The 22330-nt window shown below is 42.9% G+C and overlaps 1 protein-coding gene across 1 annotated transcript in view; it reads right to left on the reverse strand.

Annotated features, from left to right (window-relative positions):
- Window positions 1-22330, reverse strand: part of MTMR12 (myotubularin related protein 12) — an 81135-nt gene that overhangs the window by 6081 nt on the left and 52724 nt on the right. Inside the window, exons 8-13 of the mRNA XM_011952580.1 lie at window positions 20442-20517; window positions 13073-13179; window positions 12302-12426; window positions 7526-7604; window positions 6068-6138; window positions 3017-3189 (exon numbers count right to left, since the gene is read on the reverse strand). Coding sequence (XP_011807970.1) covers window positions 3017-3189; window positions 6068-6138; window positions 7526-7604; window positions 12302-12426; window positions 13073-13179; window positions 20442-20517 — 631 coding nt within the window. The remainder of the gene's footprint in view (window positions 1-3016; window positions 3190-6067; window positions 6139-7525; window positions 7605-12301; window positions 12427-13072; window positions 13180-20441; window positions 20518-22330) is intronic.

A 22330-nucleotide genomic window follows, 5' to 3' on the forward strand; every position in this document is an offset into this window, starting at 1 on the left:
ACCATATTACCAAAAAATGTACTTAATTATGAGTGCTACTTTGAATTTTGTCAATACAAAGTTACGGGGGGTGGGAGGGAACTTTCATTCCCCACCTGCCCACACACTGACTGACAGGGTTTGATTCTGAAGACCAACCTGCAAGGAGAAGCCTCCTGCCCACCCCACAGTGAGGGCCCGGAAGACAACGGGGATGGGAGACAAGAGAGAAGCAGTGAAAGTGAGTTTCAAAATGTTTTCAAAATGTATCTTTACAAATCCACAAGTATCATTTATTAGTTCCCAGAGGCGAGCCCTTGATGAGCAGGGAGAGTAGTTTCTAGTATGCTTTATCATTTAGAAAGCGCTTATCCTCCCTGATTCCCCAGTGATCCTGCCAGGGGGCTAAGACAAGCTATATTAGTTTCTCCCTTACAGAGGAGAAAACGGAAGATTGGAGATGCCTGGAGGCAGGCCCCCAGGGTCTCACACAGGGCTCATGAGAGAGAGAGATGCATGGCAATGCAGCTCTTAAAGCGCAGTGCCGCCTCAATCTTATCACAAATTTGACCACCCAATTTTCCTTCAAAATTCCAATATGTCCACATTGAGATGCTAAGAAACATTTGTACAGCAACTTTATTTCACACCTCATTTTACGCATAGTATTGTTAAATAGAGTGGAAAATATTTGAACTGCACTGTATAGGCAGGGCAATAGGCTCAGAAAATACGGGTGACCTCTCCAAGGGCTGGGTGAACAGCAGATCAGGTCTCTTCTTAGACTCTTTCCCCATTAGACATGGTGCCTGCCAGTTCCCCCTTTTCTCAAGATATACAAAAACATATGGCTAGGTGCTGTGGCTCATGCCTGTATTTCCAGCACTTTGGGAGGCTGAGGCAGATGGATTGCCTGAGCCTGGGAGTTTGAGAGCAACCTGGGCAACATGGCAAAACCCATCTCTACAAAAAATACAAAAATTAGCTAGACATGGTAGTGCACGCCTATAGTCCCAGCTACTCAGGAGGCTGAAGCAGGAGGATTGCTTGAGCCCAGGGGGTCGAAACTGCAGTAAGCCATGACTGTGCAACTGTATTCCAGACTGGGCAACAGAGAGAGACCATGTCTCAAAAACAAAACAAGGCCGGGCACTGTGGCTCACGCCTGTAATCCCAACACTTTGGGAGGCTGAAGTGGGTGGATCACCTGAGGTCAGGAGTTCGATATTAGCCTGACCAACATGGTGAAACCCTGTCTCTAATGAAAATACAAAATTAGCCGGGAATGGAGGGGCATGCCTGTAATCCCAGCTACTTAAAGAGGCCGAGGTAGGAGAATCACTTGAACCCAGAAGGAGGAGGTTGCAGTGAGCCAAGATCGTGCCATTGCACTCCAGCCTGGCCAACAAGAGCGAAACTCCTTCTCCAAAAAAAAAAAAGAAAAAAAAACAACCATACTTATCTCCACAAAGTATCAGCTCTTTCTGCCTACCATGTTATGTAAATGCCGTCACCCTTTCAAATTAATTCCTTAAAGTCCCTTCCAGGACTGAAAGATGTGATTTCTATTCAGCTCAATGGGACACAGATGAGTATAGGCCAGGCCTGAAAGAAACCATCTTGCTCAGTGAGAGAGACCTGGATCACCCCAGGAACCTGCCAAGCCCTTACGATCAGGAGCCATGGCTCTGTGTACCCACAGTATTCTGTGTCAAGCTGTTCCGCACCACAGACAGACATGCTGACTACCCGGAGTAGGAAAAACCACAAGTCACACTGCTAGCACACGTCAGCTCTGCAGATGAGCTGATTAAAGAAAGTTTGTGTGTTTTCATTTTTCCTTTCACCAATCATCAATAAGGCAGCCAATGGAGTGTGTACAGCTGTCACCTAGACATGTACACCACAATTTGGGGGACTCATTTTCACCAAGTGACCTAAAATGCTAACTCTCCTGTGCCTGAACTTGGGGGCCCAGGCCTGGAGCAATTAATCCAGACACAAGCAGAAGAGGCTGTGGGCACAGTCCCACCCAGGCTACCACTAAGGCCCTGGTAACAGATGGCATTAACATAACCCTGTGCTTTATTTCATTTTTTTTTTGAGACAGAGTCTCACTCTGTCACCCAGGCTGGAATGCAGTGGCACGATCTCGGTTCACTGCAACCTCTGCCTCCTGGGTTCAAGTGATTCTCCTGCCTCAGCCTCCCAAGTAGCTGGGACTACAGGCATGTGCCACCACGCCCAGCTAATTTTTTGTATTTTTAGTAGACACGGGGTTTCACCATGTTAGCCAGGATGGTCTCTACCTTGTGACCTTGTGATCTGCCTGCCTTGGCCTCCTAAAGTGCTGGGATTACAGGTATGAGCCACCGTGCCTGGCCCTGATTTCAAAAAGGTTTATGTGTAAGGAAAATTGACTCTGAATGGCTGGGCGCGGTGGCTCAGGCCTGTAATCCCAGCACTTTGGGAGGCTGAGGCAGGTGGGTCACTTGCGGTCAGGAGTTCAAAACCAGCCTGGCCAACATGGCGAAATCCCATCTCTACTAAAAACACAAAAAATTAGCTGGGCATGGTGGCGCATACCTGTAATGCCAATTACTCAGGAGGCTGAGGCAGGAGATAAGCTTAAACCCAGGAGGCGGAGGCTGCAGTGAGCTGAGACTGCACCACTGCACTCTAGCCTGTGCAATAGAGCAAGACACTGTCTCAAAAAAAAAAAAAAAAAAAATTGACTCTGATAATCTGAAATAATTCAGATAATAAATATTATTCCCACTATGAAATATGTATACACCCTTGGTGTACACAATTTAGAAAACTCTGAACATACCTGTTAATCTCTTTCCTCTGGGAAAGGTTTCACTATTATTTCAAGTATCCAAAGTCATCACACAATGAAATGATCCTAGTTTTCTTAACAAACCTGTTTGGCTTACACTTTGCAAGCAGCAACCCTACATCTGATGACAGGTATTAAATAAGAGATTCAGTAGTTCTCCCCATGACGAAAACAGTCCGCAGTGAGGGAACTCACCTCCTCTTTGTCGTTCTGGCGGAGATGGTTGCAGCGATCCAAGAAACAGTGGCCACCCATGACCCACTCCTTTTGGATGAGGCTCTGGAAACCAATTCTGGTTCGGCAGTGGGGGTCCATCATCATTTGCACCAGAGAGGAAATGAGACAGCAGAGGTCGGATGCATTCTCCTCTAGGAGAGGCCCCAGTAGCAGTGCAAGGAGGAAGGAGGGCATAAAATGTTAAAAAGTTTCCGAATGCTCACTTAAACAGTTAAAAGTAGGTTTCCCAACACCAAGGTCTACTATTAATGGTCATGCTCTTATTCCCTAAAGGCAAGGGCCAATAACAAAGGGTTATGTTTTCAGACTGAGAGATGAACTGCTCTAGCATGTCTAGTACAGGTTCTGGCACAGGCTGGTACTAAATATGGATTTGCATACTGAATAAATGAATGCAGCATTGCAAAGCTACTTTCAGCATGTGGGGGTCTAGGTGTGCCACACAGAGACAACAGAATCGCCCACATCATGATGACCTGCCAGGCTCCGCAGGCCAAGACTAAAGCTCTTCCCTCCTGGGGTGTGGAAGCCTCCGTCACTAAACTCCTTCTGGGGTGTGGAAGCCTTCATCACCGAAGTCACTGTTTCACGGCTCAGCTGCTTCTCAAATTCACCTCAGACATCCCTTCCTCCACTCCTAAGTCCTCCACTAACTCTACTTTGGAGAAAGTTTAATATTTCTTGACTGTAGCAAAATTATTTCTATTTTCAGCTCTAAGGCTCTGTCCTTTTCTGTTTGAGGAGCATAGAGGTGCCTGCTTCTCCTGCCTAGCCTAGGAGACAAACCCTTTTTGGTCTACTTCCACATGCCCACCTGCTGCACTTTCCAAAACTCATTTGATGAAAAGTTCACTCACATACTTGTTTAACATTCATGACTTAGAGCCAAAAACCACACATCTTTATCCATGCATTTGTCTTAAGAGTTTTAAGATCCTAAAAGTCAGGGTCTATAGCCCCATAGTTTCCCTTTCACAAAAACAGGTGCAACTCAAGTTGTTTTTAAAAAATGTCCATGAGGAGGATGGTGCTAGTATCATTGGCGTTAGAGAAACTTAAGACTGAATTGTAGGCTGGGCGTGGTGGCTCACGCCTGTAATCCCAGCACTTTGGTAGGCCAAGGCAGGTGGATCACGATGTCAGGAGTTCAAGACCAGTCTGACCAACATCGTGAAACCCCTTCTCTGCTAAAAATACAAAAATTAGCCAGGTGTGGTGGCGCACACCTGTAATCCCAGCTACTCGGGAGGCTGAGGCAGGAGAATCGCTTGAACCTGGGAGGCAGAGGTTGCAGTGAGTTGAGATCGAGCCATTGCACTCCAGCCTGGGCGACAGAGGGAGACTCCGTCTTAAAACAAAAGAAAAAAAAAAAAGAATTGTAACTAGGGAGGTGCTCATACTGTGACAACTCTTTCATCTTGACCGCTATAATCATAGAGCACTACGGGTCCCAGCTTACACTTCTCCCTCCAGGAAATAAGCCTCAACTATGAGATGACATGGGTTACAGAGAAACAAATTTTTGTTTTTGTCTTCTAGTGCTATCGGTTTTCAAAACAAGTTTCTTTTTTTGGAGACAGAGTCTCACTCTGTCACTCAGGCTGGAGTGCAGCGGCACAATCTCAGCTCACTGCAACCTCTGTCTCCCAGATTAAAGTAATTCTTGTGCCTCAGCCTCCTGAGTAGCCAGGACTACAGGCACACAGCATCATGACCGGCTAATTTTTGCATTATTAGTAGAGACAGGGTTTCGTCATACTGGCCAGGCTGGTCTCCAACTCCTGGCCCCGAGTGATCTGCCTGCCTTGGCCTCCCAAAATTCCAGGATTATAGGTGTGAGCCACCGTGTCCAGCCACAAGTTTCATTTTTAAGGAACTCTTTCTTCTTGGATCTGAAGGGTGTTAATGATACTCCTGTGGGTAATGGAATGAGGGACTAAAAGAGATTTCAGAGGTGAGAAAATTCAGCAGTCCATTCAGGAGTGAAGGACGTCTCAGTTCCATCAGTCAAAGATTCAGATTTCACTTTATGCAGCTCTGTGATTAATGTGTTCTGGCCCTGAATCCTTCCATTTCTTAGACCTCCAATCTTTATCCCTCCTCCTTTTCACTAGTTGCTCAGTACTCAAATAATACGCTGTTCTGTCACGGCTGGTTGGGTCTTTTTCAATAGCACACTTAAGGCAACTCTCTCATTAGGTTGCAAACTTCTAGAAGGCAGAACAGAGCACTGCACATGGCAGGGGCTCAATAAATGTATTCAAATCTAAGTCGGTCAGCCAATGTCAGATGGACAGAGCCACAGAAAGACACATTTTCCAGGCTGCCCTTAGAACCTAGGGCCAACAGTTACAGAGAGTTTCAGAGAATGATAAAAGCTTGGGGGTATAAGCATGAGACAATCTACTTAATTTGTAGTGTAGGGCTATACGAAACTTAATATTTCTAAACAGCAGGTAATGTTTGAGTTCATATGTAACTAGTTACAGCACCAGTCTTCGCTGCATGGTGGTTTACACTTGCTTTCGCACATTCTGAATGCTTGCATCATGTACAGCAAGTTAAGCCCACTGAGGAAAAGGAACTCACAGGCCACCAAGTTTCTATGGTAACTGTATAAAGTTGTCAACCACAAAGACATAAAAATAACAACCAAGTCATCCATGGATCTCTTTATACAAGGATTCTAAAAAGATTTTAACTTTAACCAAGCTCAGTTAATATAAAACAAAATCCAAAACATTAAGAAATGTGAGCTTTGGTAAAGATACCAAAAAATTCCTTCATGGATGGTGAATAGGTCTGCTAAGTTCGAAGTGAAAGAATTTTGTTTTAAACTCTAACACTGAAATCCAAGGCAAAGGATTCCAAGGTTAGGGAGGAAGGAATAGGAAGGATTTCTACACTAACTCACTCCTTTTGTTTCCAAATACACAAAGCTATATATATAAAAATTGAATCTCAAGTGAAGGAAAATGGAAATCATCCTTTGTGCTTCCTATATATTACCTAAAAGAAGAACATTCATGTTTTGTGCTTCCATACATTCTGTAATCTCTATTGCTTTTTTCAGGCAACGTCTAAAAAGAGACAAGAAAAAGGGGCATTAGTTCATGAGCTTGGTAACAAAAACATTAAGTAGTTTAGAGATAGTCTGACTTGATCTTCAGTCTTCTCTCTTATTTTTTTTTTTTCCATGTTAAAATCCTCCAGAAAAGAGACTAACTTCCATTTACATTATTTAGATACTGGGATATATTCCTGCCCATTAGAAACTGAAAATTTTCAGAAGGGAATCCTAAAATTGATGTGAAAATGCTCCTAGGTAATTTCTAAACTAGACATTCTTATTAAAAACTCATGCTTGAGTCTGCTGCTGAGCAAGATTCATAAAAATCAAACATACCTGGAGAATGCGAGACATGTCCAGATTACTTAACTTAAGGTGACCTGCTGAATGTATCAGAGTGGCTAAAAAGCTCCAATATGCTCAGAAATCCTTTTTGTCTCTCTCTACACATTATTCCTTTTGCAACTGTTGCCATTATTCCCAGCTTGGACTTGTATAACTGGGGGCCTTCACATATGTTGTCTTCTGCTTGCAGAGGTGTCCTCTCCTATCCCCCAGCCACCCTCCCTTCCCACACCCTGACCATTCATCTGGCTAGAGATGCTCACCCTTCTCTGCCCACCCCACACAAAGAAGGGTTATTTGCTTTTATAACATTTATCCCTATCTGCCATTATATATTCAAATTATGAGATGTGTAGCAGGATGTCTGAAGCACAGTTCAGTGTCTGGAGGGCCAAGGCTCCTTTCCACAGTACTCACTTCAGGAGGGAGAATGTGTGTGAGGCAGCAGGAAGCATTGCTCTCCCTCCTGAAATGTAGCCTAGCATTAGACCTACTTTCTCACCCTGATCATCATTTCTGTTTTGGACCTTTCTCTGCCATATCCTCTATTTAATGGCAACAGAGAAGAGCTATTCGATATAGAAAGTAGGAAAGGCAATATAACTGTTCTCTGGAACTCTCAACCTAACTCCCAAACCAAAAATAACTGACATTAATCATGGTTTTTAAAAACATAGATAATATATGCATAAGACACAAGATTAAAAGAGGTATTCAGTGAAAAGTCAGTATCACTCCTGTTCTCACTCTCAATTTCCTCCCTGGAGGCCAGCACTGCTGCCTCAATAATAATTCTGGGTTGTCACACTCTTTCTGTGGTTTTTCAATGCCTTGTCTGTAGAGTACACCTCCTTGTAAGCAGGTGGCATGTTCATCAATTCCTATCAAATGTGCACAGAAATAAGTAGCAAATATAAAATCTAGCTATAAAACATGTGATCTAAGAATATTTAACTGTGAAATACCAAACAGTTAAATTATTTGTCAGTTTGATCTCCTACCCTGAGTTAGACAATTATAAAATTCAAGAGTAAAACAATGGTTTGAAATACCTGATTATGTCAAGCCAGCTGCTACTTTCCAACAGAGAAAACCATTTTATATCTGTGTCCCAAAATTCAGTACTGTTATCTGAAAAAAGAAAAAGGAGTAAAGACGTCAGGTCATTGTTCACTGACATACTTGCCACAAAAATCCTGTGCTCCTCAACTGTGTCATTCAGATTAACAGTGCTGACTCAAACTGCAGAATCCAGGCACAGGACTCTATTACGAGTAAGAGTCATTTCAAAACTTCAGCTGAAACGGTTTCTGAGCTATAGGCCCCTAGAAGGCTTTGGTGGTCAAAAAGAGATCTTTACTGCTAAAATAAGAAATTCCTACAATGCATACACAAAGCCATGGTTCATCCTGTAAGTCGACAGAGACTAACATGCTTTAGGCAGAAATAGTTGACATCTAGGCTGCTAATTCTAGAAGTGGAAAATGCAACTGGATCCATCCTGATGCTACAGAAGCCTAAGGGTCAGACTTGACTTTCATTAGAATCTCAATGCACAAGTTTGTGCACCCAGCATACCATGACATGACTCCCCCTACATGCCTTATAAAACAGAGAACCTTAAGTCTTACAGAAATCCAATATATTTAAAAGTTGCAAACTCAGGCTGGGTGCTGTGGCTCATGCCTATAATCCCAGCACTATAATCCCAGAAGCAGGAAGATCACTTGAGGCCAGGAGTTTGAGGCTGCAGTGAGCTATGATGGCGCCACTGCACCCCAGCCTTGGCAACAGAGTGAGACCCTGTTTCTAAAAAATAAAAAAAAAAAACAAAAAAAAAGGCTGGGCACAGTTGCTCATGCCTGTAATCCCTACACTTTGGGAGGCTGAGGCGGGTGGATCACCTGAGGTCAGAAGTTCGAGACCAGCCTGACCAATATGGAGAAACCCCCTCTCTACTAAAATACAAAAAAAATTAGCTGGGGGTGCTGGCACATGCCTGTAATCCCAGCTACTTGGGAGGCTGAGGCAGGAGAATCGCTTGAACCGGGGTGGCGGAGGTTGCGGTGAGCTGAGATCACACCATTGCACTCCAGACGGGGCAACAAGAGCGAAACTCCATCTCAAAAAAAAAAAAAAGAAAAAAAAAGTTGCAAACTCAAATCAATAAAAGACAGATATCCCTGAAAGTCCTGAGTGATTGAAATAAAACTAGAATGAATGTCCTTGATTAAATAGTAAAGAGTGTAAGTTCCTGGTGTTATATTTCTCTTTATCACCAACACCTAGCATAGTTAGCATATACAAGGGGACTTCAAAAAGTGTGTGAAAACATGGAATTAAAAGATGAAAATAAAAAATATAAACTTTATTTCTCAACATAAGCTCCATCAAGTTTAAGACACTCTCATAAGAGATGGTACCAGCCATTTAGTTCACCTCTAAAGAACTGAGGGTCCTGGGAATTTAACCACGCTATTGTAGTCTATTTTACACTATTCACTAAAAAAAAAAAAAATTGGTTCCCTTTAAGGAGTTTTTTTTTGTTTGTTTGTTTGTTTTTTGAGATGGAGTTTTGCTCGTCACCCAGGCTGGATTGCAATGACACAATCTCGGCTCACTGCAACCTCTGTCTCCCGGGTTCAAGCAATTCTTCTGCCTCAGCCTCCCGAGTAGCTGGGATTACAGGCGCCCGCCACCGTGCCTGGCTAATTCTTATATTTTTAGTAGAGATGGGGTTTCACCATGTTGGCTAAGCTGGTCTCGAACTCCTGACCTCTGGTGATCCGTCCACCTTGGCCTCCCAAAGTGCTGCAATTATACACGTGAGCTACTACACCCAGCCCCCTTTAAGGATTTTTTAAGATTAGAAAATGAAGTCAGAGGGAGCCAAATCAGACTTTTAAGGTAGATCCCTAATGAATTCCCATCAAAACTCTTGCAAAATTGCCCTTGTTTGATAGGAGGAATGAGCAGTACACAAGGACCCTCTGACAAAGTTTTCCTGGGCATTTTTTTTTTTTTTTTTTTTGAGACAGAGTCTTGCTCTGTCGCCGGGCCTGGCTGGATCTCAGCTCACTGCAAGCTCCGCCTCCCGGGTTCACGCCATTCTCCTGCCTCAGCCTCCGGAGTAGCTGGGACTACAGGCGCCTGCCACCTCGCCCGGCTAGATTTTTGTATTTTTTAGTAGAGATGGGGTTTCACCGCGTTAGCCAGGATGGTCTCTATCTCCTGACCTCGTGATCCGCCCGTCTCAGCCTCCCAAAGTGCTGGGATTACAGGCTTGAGCCACCGCGCCCGGCCTCCTGGGCATTTTTCTACTAAAGCTTTGGTTAACTTTCTTAAAACTGGGCACCGTGGCTCATGCCTATAATCCCAGCACTTTGGGAGGCTGAGAATGGCAGGTCACTTGAGATAAGGAGTTCAAGACCAGTCTGGACAACATGGTGAAACCCTGCCTCTACTAAAAATACAAATATTATCTGGGCGTGGTGGTGCACCCCTGTAATTACAGCTACTCAGGAGGCTGAGGCATAAGAATCACTTGAACCCAGGACATTGCAGTGAGAAGGCAGAGGTTGCAGTGAGCCAAGATCACACCATTGCACTCCAGCCTGGGTGACAGAGTGAGAATCTGTCTCAAAAAAAAACAAAAACCTCTCCTAATAAGCAGAGGTTTGGTCAGAAAGTCAACAAGCAAAATGGCTGGAGCATCACAAAAAACTGTTGCCATGACCTTTGCTCTTGACCCATCTGCTTTTGCCCTGGCTGGACCACTTCCACCTCTCAGTAGCCATTGCTTTGATTGTACTTTGTCTTCAGGATCATACTGGTAAAGCCATGTTTCTTTTCCTGTTAACAATTCTTCAAAGAAATGCTTCAGGATTTTGATCCCACTTGTTCAAAATTTCTGTTGAAAGCTCTGCTCTCATCTGAAGCTAATCTGGGCACAATGGTTTTGGCACCTATTGAGTAGAAGGTTTGTTGTTTGTTTGTTTGTTTGTTTGAGATGGAGTCTTGCTCTATTACCCAGGCTGGTGAGCAATAGCATGATCTTGGCTCACTGTAACCTCTGCCTCCCGGGTTCATTTTCCTGCCTCAGCCCCTCCAAGTAGCTGGGATTACAGGCACCTGCCAGTACACCCGGCTACTTTTTGTATTTTTAGCAGAGATGGGGTTTCGCCATGTTGGCCAGGCTGGTCTCAAACTCCTGAACTCAAGTGATCCGCCCGTCTCAGCCTCCCAAAGTGCTGGATTACAGGCATCAGCCACTGTGCCCAGTGAGTAGGTTTGATCAACTTTAACTTTTCAGTCAGAATTGTGTAGGCTGAACCAATTGAGATGTCTATAGAATTGACTACTGTTTCTTCTACTGTTGGTCCTCTTCAATTAGGGCAGAAACAAGATTAATTTTTTCCTTGCAAATTGATGTGGACAGTTTGCTGCTGCAGGCTTCATCTTCAACATTATCTGCTCCTTCTTAAAAATGAGTCGTCCATTTGTAAACTGCTGATTTCTTTGGGGCATTGTCCCCATAAACTTTCCATAAAGCATCAATAATTCTACCATTCTTCCACCCAAGCTTCACCATAAATTCAATATTTGTTTTTGCTTCAATTTCAGCAGAATTCATGTTGCTCTAATAAGGGCTGTCTTCAAACTAATTTCTTACCCTTCTTAGCTCCTCAGACCAGATCCTGCTCAGGCATATTATAATAAGTTAGTAGAGTTATTTTGGGGTAAAAACGTTTGGGAATTCATGCATAGTTTTTTCCTAATATACATTTTCCATGAACTTTTTGAACATCCCTTGTTCAATGGAAACTCAAAAAATGTCACGGAAGGAATCCCAAAATAGTTAAGCATTTGCTAGGCTAAAAAGTCCAAGTTAGTCCAGGCAGTGGCTCATGCCTATAATCCCAGCACTTTGTGAGGCCAAAGTGGAAGATTGCTTGAGCCCTGGAGTTCAACATCAGTCTGGGCAACATTATGGGACTCTGTCTCTACAAAAAATACAAAAATTAGCCAGGTGAGGAGGCGTGTGCCTGTAATCCCATCTACTTGGGAGGTAGAGGTGGGAGGATCACTTGAGCCTGGGAGTTTTAAGGTTGCAGTGAGCTGTGATCATGCCATTGCACTCCAGTCTAGATGACAGAGGTGAGACCCTGTCTCGGGAAAAAAAAAAATGTTCAAGTTAGGAAAAGTTACCTATAGGCATGACAAATCTCAGAGCGTAAAGTCTCATTCTAGAATGAAGAGAATCAATGAGTGACTGAGCAGTGTTAAATATGAGGCACCAGTAGGCAGCCTGGGCAGGAAAATGGGGGTAGCTGGGATGGGCATATTTCATTTTCTATTTTGTACATTTCTGATAAAACTTTTAATATTGTTAGAAATTGTATATTCCCAATCAGGGGGAAAAAATTAAAGCATTTCCACTTTGGGAAAAAGTCTACACAGGAAAATGAACATTATTCACTTTATAAATCACTGCAAGTCAACAAATACAAATGCTACATAGATAAAAAAACTTTTAAAGGAAGAAACCAAAATGCTCAACACTGGGCAACTGGTATGCTGAGGAAGGGGAGAAGAGGAGGGTGGCCGTGTTATCACTGCCACAATAAGGAGGCAGTGGGGGGAAGCCTGGAGAGAGATGAGGAGGGAGCGTGGTAATGGCAGCCAGACCCCTGGCTCCATGACATCGCAGCCCTGGGCTCTGCATACTACCTCAAGGAACCCAGGGAAAAGGCACCAACTTTCACCTGATCTGCCTGGCATGTCTTTCCCCATATGACACAAAAGTTTTTGCTCAGTATTCTTCTCACCTATCAGAAATAGCTGTTTAAATTTAGAGTATGCAGTCTGGATTTCCTGCAGGGATAGGAAGTTGCTTGACAGGTCTTCTGTTTTAACAATTTCATAGGGTGGCCTGTGGATGGTCTTGTAAACTCTAGGTATCAAAAAGGAATATGAGATTAGAAGAGCAAGCACAAATTTTGCCTCAGGATTTACTATGTGCCACAATCTGTGTTAAGGGCTCAGTAGGCATTCTCCCATTTAATCTTCACCTAACAGGCAATTGCTGCGGGACTCCTGTTCCCAGTCAATGGGTGTGGAAATGGAGGTGCATAGAGTAAAACTGCCCGGCCCAAGATTATCCAATTTATAAACTGATAGAGCCATGATCTGGAATAAGGCAATGTAACTCTGAGTCTATTCCTTCTTTTTTTTTTTTTAAATTCATCTACTTTGGGTTTTTTGTCTTTTTTTGTTTTTAATTTGAAACATGTAGAAAGTAGAATAGTATAGTGACATGTACCATGACCTAAATTTGACAATTGTTAACATTACAGACATCATGTCACCTCCCTGCTGAAGACTTTAGCGTGCACCTCTAAAAACAACGCAGGTGACATTCTTAATTATTATGTTATACTGACTCCTTTCAAATTAACTCAAAATGATCACTATAAGTTGTATTCCCCTAGCACTAAGCTACCAGTAGGTAAACAGAAAGAGACATACTACTAAGAGCTGTTGCCTGCTTCTTGGAAAACAAGAACTGAACAAGAACAAAATGTAGAACTAGTACTGACCCATCTAAGAAGCTCTTTTGTATTTGTAAAATGCCATCATCCTGTTCTTTGGGCAGTGCTGACATTTTCAAAAGGGCACTTCCATTGTGGCAGGACCAACACCATATCTGTAGAAACAAATAAAGATTTACCAGATATAACAAACACAACCCAACAGGGGACACTTAAGCTTAGCATTTAAATGCATACATGGAAATTTGCAACTTCAGTATGAAATGGCTGGACGTACTCAACTTTATTAAGCCTGGGAGTATTTAGTCACAACGAAAAAGAATGATTTAGTTTTAAAAAATAAACAGGTCTAGGTAGTCAGACACAGACTTATGGTCTAACATATACCTTTTGACTTATCATCAGCTGGTAACCCAGATGATGACAACAACAACATTATTATTATTATTAGGATAGTAGCTATCATTCAAGTGCAGCTCATTACATGTCAGGTATTTTACATGAATTAACTCATTTAATTGTTATGGTAACTCTCCGTGATAGGTATAATTATTTATCCCCCTTAATAGCAAGAAACTGAGGCTTGGAGAGATGGAAGGACTTTCCCAAGTTGTACAGGAAGTAGCCACAGTGTGACTCTAAAGGCTGTGTTGTATACGGATGGCAAAAAGGGGGCAACTCTCATTAGAGAAAATCCACACGAGGAAGAATGGAATGTTGGCTATTTGACATAACTGAATTCAAGACTTGCGACATGCAAGGCACTACATTAGGTTGCGAGAGGGCACAAAGATACTAAGATACTGTGTCTTCCTTCAGAGCTTAGTTTCAAAAGGGAAATAAGCTTAGGAATAAAAAAGAAGGTAGGATGTATTACATAACAGAAGAAAGAAATTTCAAGGAACACCACAAACAAGGCAAGGAGGAAGAAGTCACATGAGTGACCAAGAGTGGCGGGTGAGGCCGTTTAGGCTTTCTTCTGCTTTGGCAACAGGTTAAGGTGTTCAGGCTTTTTTCAGGATACAGTGGGGGGGGGGGTTTGTTTGTTTGTTTTTCAGGAACAAAAGGAGATTAGAACAGATCTTGGGGCAAAGTAATCTGCCAGTGGAGCCTAGCTTGGAGAAGCCAGACAGACTGGTTGGACAGGTGAGTACAGTTGTGGACTTTGAGTCCTGCATAAAGGCCTGGCTAAGTGCTTGAGGGTGGCTAAGGTCCAGCCCTTGCTTTGCTGACCAAGCCACTGGCCTGGGCTCAAAGGTAAACCTGGAGGAAAGAAAGACATTTTATAATTCAGCTGCCCAAAGGCGACACCTTTTTGCCATTCATCTGCCAGGTACAAACCATGCATTGGATATGCTAGCAGTGGCCTAGACCAAGAGTTAGAGATCAGCAAAACAATCCAGGTGATATTGTGCACTACACTTAGAAAATCACAAAGGGAAACTGGTTTGGGATTTCTGGGGAAGGTGATGGAATCAGCACATATTGGGTGTCTAGTACCAACAGGACCTCCATGTGTAGATATTCAGGAGGCCCCTAAAATGAGAGGAAAACAGGCCTAGAGCTCTAGACATAGGAGCTGATGGCCTGCTGCAGTGGGGGTGATGATGAGTCCACCCAGAGAGCAAGGACAGAGTGACACAGAACTGCTTTAGGAACTACTGAAAACAGCAGCAACTCCCCTCTTAGGGCCAAGCCATACTTGAAGATTCATGATGAGGCGGAAGTGTTAGAACACTAAGATAATCAAAGGGCCCTTTGCTGCTCTTGTATTCCCTTTCTCAATGCCATGCTAAGTGATATGCAGAAACCACCACACAGTTTTCAGCTCTCTGCCTAAGGTGGTGAAATTTTGGTGCCCAGGCAATTGTGCCCCCCTTAGTTGGCGCAGCTCACTTGGATACAGGGGGAGATACTCTTAGCCATGACTGGATGGTGAGTCCTAAGAAACTAAGTGTTCTTAACCCTTTTTATCTCCTTTTCTGGAGCAGAAGGGGCAGAAAGCATAGTCCCTTAGTGATATCCAACTATAACTCATTTTCCATCTGGGGCACATGTAATAACTTCCAATCATAACTATCTCATCTCATCTGAGGCGTGAAGGGCCAACTCCCTTACTATTATCTGCGTGAAACAGTAAATAGAAACAAGCAAAGTTCCTGGTCAGAGAGCCTTCTCACAGAAATTTAGCAAAAAATCTTCTATTGCTGCAATTTCTCTCTGGTAACAGTGAGGGCCAGAATTCTTAGTATGAGTAACTTCACAGGCAAGAATCACAGTTTGTTAATCTTATTTGTTTTTATAAAAAAAGGAATACTCATTATTTGGTACATTTTAAGGTCCCTCTCTTAATAGAGTCAAAAACAGAGCTTTAAGAGAACATCTACAATCTGAGGCAGAAGGCAGAGTAAGTAACCAGTAAAGGACCATGAAGGAGGTCGGTAGGCCAAGGGAGTATAGTGTTTCCAAAGCCAGGGCAGGAACTTAAAAGACAATGTCATCGGAGTCAAACACTGCAGTCATGTGGGGAACTGGGGCTGCACACTGCATAAGGACTTCTGGGAGGGAAATGTCCACAGTGTGTGGGTAGTAGAAGTCATGCTGCAAGACAAAATGGTAGCGAAAACAAGTATAGACTCTTTAAATATGCTTGGCAGTACAGGCAGAACAAGACAGCCCCTTGATTACTACGAAGTGCCTCAGGTTAAGGGAGACAGAAGGATGTCTTCAAGAACAGACACAGCAGAACAGACTTGGGAAAGGCAACCATGGAAGAGGGAAGGCCAATGGAACTGGGCTCCAAACGAGGCAATCAAGAGCCCAGACAGAGATCCAGATTCTGTATGAAGGAAACGGAAGCCCAGAGAGTAACAACAGGAGGCTGAATAGAAGGAAGCTGGGGAGTTCTTGTCGCTGTCCTGGATCCCGCTGGACTATGGAAAAGGTCATCACTGGGAGTTAAGAATGATACAAAAAACTTAAAGAGGATGAAAACCTGTTCACACAGAGAACAATGATACAGGAACCAAAAGCAGTTAAATAGCATACTGCTGGGCAGGACAAAGCATCACCAGTGGTTTTCATGGGTCCCGTTAAGCACAGTTTGCTGTTTGGTCTGAATAATCCATAGCAATGTTCATTTGCCCCAGAGGGAAAAAAAAGATACTCAGGGTTGAAGAACAGCAGCCAAAGCCTTTAGAACAGCAGCAAGGACATGAATAAACTGACAAATTATACAGGTCTTCCCTGAAAAGAAGTGAAGGCAGGAAAGAACAGACTGGGTGAAAAGCCAGGGTAGACAGCATGGAGACGTGGAAATGTTCTGGAACAGACTGTGGTAATGGTTGCAAAACATTGAGAATATACTAAATGTCACTATGGGAAATTTTATGTTATGTGTATTTTACCACAATTTTTAAAGATTCTGTGAATGAAAGATTGATCATTCATAATCTAGCCCCAAACTATCTCTTCAATCTTAGCTTCCTATGCACCTACTGCAAATTACCTGTTACTATTGATTTGAGTGCTTATGTGCCAGGTCCTAGAGAAAATGTATGTACATGCAATCTTGCAGATCAGTGGTTCTCAAACTTTTTGGTCTTAGACCCTTTTATGTTCTTAAAAATTATTGAGGACCCTGAAGAGCTTGTGTCTACATAAGCCATAGCTATTGATATTTACCACATTAGAAATTAAAACTGAGAAACTTTTAAAATACTAATTCATTTTAAAACAGTAATTATCAATTACCTGTTACTGTAAACAACATTTTCCAACCAAAATCATACAGGAAGATAAATGGCATTGTTTTGTGTTTTTGCAAATCTCTTAAATACATGGTTTAAGAGAAAATAGTTGGATGTTCATATCTGCTTAACAACAAAAGTAAGCATGGAGAGTAAGTGTAAATACCAGTAGGTTCAATACAAACGACAGAAAGAAGAACAGGTAAAGACGAAGCCAGAGAGGGGCTTACAGTCACTCACATTACCTAGTTGTCACATTTTCTGTAAGTCTCTTAAGAGTCAGAGAAGACATATGCTAAACAGAAAACAGTCCAGATCACCTAAAGCAGGGGTTTTCAACCTGCATTTTTTGCCCCCCACTCCACCCACAAGGGGGGACATTTGGCAATGTCTGAACATATTTGTTGGTTGTCACAACTCACAGGGCAGGGGTGCTACTGGCACCTCAGAAAATGCTACTGGCAGTACTGATGCTATATATTCTACAATAATGGCCCCCACAACAAAGAATTTAATGGCCCCCACAACAAAGAATTATCTGGCCTCAAGTATCAATAGTGCCTAGGTTGAGAAACCCTGTCTTAAACAAAACTAAAAACAAGAGGCTAAAGAGGTACTGTGTACATTTAAAAGGACTGGGTATTCTAGGTTAAGGTATGTAATTTCATCCATTCCAAATATAAAATAAATTACCTTTTAATTTGCTTAAGATCATTTCTGGTGATCTTAATGTTCCAGTCAAATGAAAATTTTATGTTAAAAGAAAAAAGAGGGAGAAAGAGAGAGAGAGATTGGGGGGCTCTATGCTTCCTGGGTAGATGTATAAATTCCATCTTGTGTAACACTTTTTTGCTGTCCATTCATACAAACTCCACTGTAACTTTTGGGACATATAAATATAGGAATAACTAATGAAATCAGAACACCTTCTCACAGTTTCTTTTCTTTTTGAGACAGAGTCTTACTCTGTTGCCCAGGCTAGAGTGCAGTGGAACGATCACAGTTCACTGCAGCTTCGAACTCCTGGCTCAAGGGATCCTCCCACCTCAGTCTCCAGAGTAGCTGGGACTATGGGCATGTGACACCTTACCAGACTAATTTTTTTTTTTTTTTTTTTGAGACGGAGTCTCGCTCTGTCACCCAGGCTGGTCTCAAACTCCTGGGTTCAAGCAATCTGCCTGCTTTGGCCTCCCAAAGTGCTGTGATTATAGGTGTGAGTCACTGTGCCCTGTACGTGCCACAGTTTCTATCAAAGTAATGCCTCAGGCTCCTCACTCAAATCTTATCAGAACACTTGCTACTTCTCAGGCCCAAGGCCTCACTAGAATGCAGAGCATCTACACTTCACACACTGCAGGGATAGAGAAGCAGCCTATTCCTACATATGTGAACAGTTCACCTCTGTTTCTTCCCACAGAGCATACCCTCTTTTCTTTTTTTTCTTTTTGAGATGGAGTTTTGCTCCGTTGCCCAGGCTGGAGTGCAGTGGTGTGATCTTGGCTCACTGCAACCTCCGGCTCCTGGGTTCACACCATTCTCCTGCCTCAGCCTCCCGAGCAGCTGGGACTATAGATGCCCGCCACCACGCTCGGCTAATTTTTTTTATATTTCCAGTAGAGACAGGGTTTCGCTGTATTAGTCAGGATGGTCTCAATCTCCTGACCTCGTGATCTGCCCGCCTTGACCTCCCAAAGTGCTGGGATTACAGGCATAAGCCACCTTGCCCAGCAACCAAACTGTCTTTTCTAGATCCCTCTATGAAAGACTGAAAGATAGAGACTCTTATTTTCATTCCTCTAACACATTCGTTTTCAAAATGTAGTATACACTACCCTGGGAGGTCTCAAGATCCTATCAGGTGGTCTGAGAGGCCACAGATATTTTCATAATAATAGTAAGATATAATTTTGTCATATGTACCGTGGTGACTTTTGCACTGATGGTACAAAAGCAGTGGTGGTAAAATTGCTGCTGAGAGTACCAATCAAGGCAGGGCCACTCAACTGTACTGATGCTCACTGCATTCTTTACTGCCACACCAGCAGAAAACAAGTTTCACTTGAGAATGTCCTTAATAAAGAACTAAAAATTATGAATTTTATTCATTGTGACCAACTCTGGCCCAAAAACATGTTTTTTTTTTTTTTTTTGAGGCAGAGTCTCGTCGCCCGGGCTGGAGTGCAGTGGCCGGATCTCGGCTCACTGCAAGCTCCGCCTCCCGGATTTGCGCCATTCTCCTGCCTCAGCCTCCCGAGTAGCTGGGACTACAGGCGTCCGCCACCTCGCCTGGCTAGTTTTTGTATTTTTAGTAGAGACGAGGTTTCACTGTGTTAGCCAGGATGGAAAACATGCTTTTAAACATCTGAATCAGTGGCATATATTTAGAAATCAGGAAAACTCACATTAAAATCTGTATCTAGGCAAGGTGTGGTGGCTCACGCCTATAATCCCAGCACTTCAGGAGGCTGAGGCAGGCGGATCACCTGAGGCCCGGAGTTCGAGACCAGCCTGGTCAACATGGCGAAACCCTGTCTCTACTAAAAACACAAAAAATTAGCCAGGCCTAGTGGTGGGCGCCAGTAATCCCAGCTACACGGGGATTACAGCAACAAAGTATGCTGACAATCTAGAAGAAAGAAATGTCATCAAGTTTTAGTACAACACTTAATTCATAATATATGAAAGCTCAATTTCAATGAATACGATGAATACCAGCAGAGTGTTAAGCAGGAGAATTGAGGCAGGAGAACTGCTTGAACTTGGGAGGCGGATGCTGCAGTGAGCAGAGACTGGGCCGCTGCACTCCAGCCTGGGCAACAGGAGTGAAACTTCGTTTAAAAAAAAAAAAAGAATCTGTTATCTATGGCTTCTCCTGAAAAATCAGGACATCTGGCAACACTTGGCTCATATTCCCATGTGGCACATACTGGCTGGCACTGAAGAGATGTCCCCCTAGACCAGGCAGAGGGCCTCTGGTTCACTGCAAGGTCATACTCATTACCTGCGTGGCCTCCAAGGGCTTCTGGGCATGTGACCCTGCTTAACCATACCTCCACCCATATGGGAGTGATCCTTTTGGTGAACCAGCTGTGCACACAGCACAGCATTTATTTATAATTCTCATTCCTTACTAAATACCCTGCAGGTCTGGCAATTCCCAACCACCAATTAGAAACTGGAGTAACTGCCAGAGTCTTGCTTTCTTTGATCAGTGACACATTAAATATGGCTCCAATCCCACTGTACTCTGTGAAAACTAAGAAGCACTCCATGTTTTCTCTGGGAGAAAACACCACCATGCCCAAACAAAGATTAACGGCAGGGGCCAAAAAGAAGCTTAAATCCTACTACCCTTGGTGTGGTTTGGCTCAGGTTCAAAATGACTTAGGTGTTAAACCAGGCTTGCTTTCAACACCAGACAGATCTATGATCCTCTTAAAGCTCCATTAATGTCTCTTCTAAAAACTCAAGTGCATTTGTAAAAACTTTAGAACTCTGTCCCAATCACGTTTAAGAGACTCCTCTAGGGAGTCCCTAAGATATTTTTGGATTGCTCTTGGACTGAAAACAAACTCTAGAACCAAAGCCAAGGGCTTTCAGTAGGATCATTTTTGCCAGGATAGACCAATGCACGACCCACGTCTCTTAGGGTTCCCAGATACACTTACTGGTATGCCGTGACCCTGAAAGCGCTGCACATTCTCTTCAGGAAGAGGGGTGGGGACAACAAAGTATGCTGGCAATCTAGAAGAAAGAAATGTCATCAAGTTTTAGTACAACACTTAATTCACAAAATATGAAAGCTCAATTTCAATGAATACGATGAATACAAGCAAAGCGTTAAGCAGACGGGACCATATTTCCCTGTTGAGAACTAGCTCAGAGGAACTGCTGCTCTCGGTGTGGCATAAAGCACTCTGGACAAATCAGTGGGGAATCTAAGTTCAAACTGTGGCTCTGCCTGTGACTCTGTACAACCCCAGGTAAGTTATTCTACCTCTCTGGGTCTGTTTCCTTGTTCAGAAATGAAGGGATAGGAAAATACGATACCTAAAAGCATAGAATTATGAAATTGGGAGTATTGTTCTCATCATATAGTAGCCGAATAAGCATCTGTGTTGTTTTCAGTTAAACTAATAGGAAAAACAGTAATTATGATGTTTGCTGCCCAGACATTTTATCAAGTGCTCTGACAAGAACATTTAAGTGCTACTGTGTACCAATCACTGTTCTAATTACTTAACATTATCCATTTAATCCTCCCAACAATTCTATGAGATATGTAATATTATTTCCATCTTACAGATAAAGAAACTGAGACACAATGCTGCTAAGACTCTCCCCTGGTTACACAACTCGTTAGCATACAGTGCAGCAGGGACCTGAACCCAAGCAGTGGGACTTCAACGTCTATAGGAGAAAATTTAGTCTCTAAAAAGAACCAACTTGTTAAGTAGTAGGACATGGCAGAATGAAAGATCAAAGTTACATGGGGACATCATCTCTTAGGCAGCAGATGCGGGTTTCTGTTAATAAGAAAACTGCCTAAGTTTCTATCACTGTGAATCTATAAGAATCTGTAAGCATCTTTACCCCAAAGAGCTTGAAATAAAGACTCACAAGAAGTAAGGTGCTTATGGTGTTAAGTTACAATGGAAAATAGTCAATGGCGTTTGTATGCATGCTACACGTGTGATGTAGATCAGTTCACAGGAGATGGAGCAACAAATAAATATCACCATGGGGCTGTGATCATCAAAACCCAAGCTGTGGAAAACTATCAGTCAAGTTTCTTCAACACATTGCAAGAAAAATATGATGGCGTGAAAATCTACAGATGAAGCAATTTAACAAACCTACCAATCTCACTGAATCTTGATTAATTTTAAAAAAGATTAAAAAGATGACAGAGAAACGGTTTAAAAATCTGTAAGACACGGCCGAATGCGGTGGCTCACAACTGTAATCTAGCACTTTGGGAGGCCGAGGCAGGCAGATCACGAGGTCAGGAGATTGAGACCATCCTGGCTAACATGGTGAAACTCTCTCTCTACTAAAAATACAAAAAATTAGCTGGGGGTGGCCGCAGGCGCCTGTAGACCCAGCTACTCCGGAGGCTCAGGCAGGAAAAGGGTGTGAACCTGGGAGGCATGGCTTACAGTGAGCTGAGATCGTGCCACTGCACTCCAGCCTGAGCAACAGAACAAGACTCTGTCTCAAAAAAAAAAAAAAAAATTGTAAGATACTGGGGAAAATCTGAACAGTAACTGGATATTAAAAAATTAATGGGACATTTAAAAGGTGTGATAATGGTCTTATGGTTATATTTATAAAGAGTCCTTAATTCTTAGAAATATATACTGAAATATTTGTGAATGCAATGCCACAAACTTTGTAATTTATTTCAAAATAATCCTGGCTGGGCATGGTGGCTCACGCCTCTAATCCCAACAGTTTGGGGGCCAAGGTGGGAGGGCTGCTTGAGGCCAGGAGCTTGAGACGAGCCTTGGCAACAAAGTGAGACCCCCATCTCCACAAAAAAAAAAAAAAAAAAAAA

The sequence above is a fragment of the Colobus angolensis genome, unplaced genomic scaffold, assembly GCF_000951035.1.
Source record: "Colobus angolensis palliatus isolate OR3802 unplaced genomic scaffold, Cang.pa_1.0 Scaffold341, whole genome shotgun sequence".
Classification (NCBI taxonomy): domain Eukaryota; kingdom Metazoa; phylum Chordata; class Mammalia; order Primates; family Cercopithecidae; genus Colobus; species Colobus angolensis.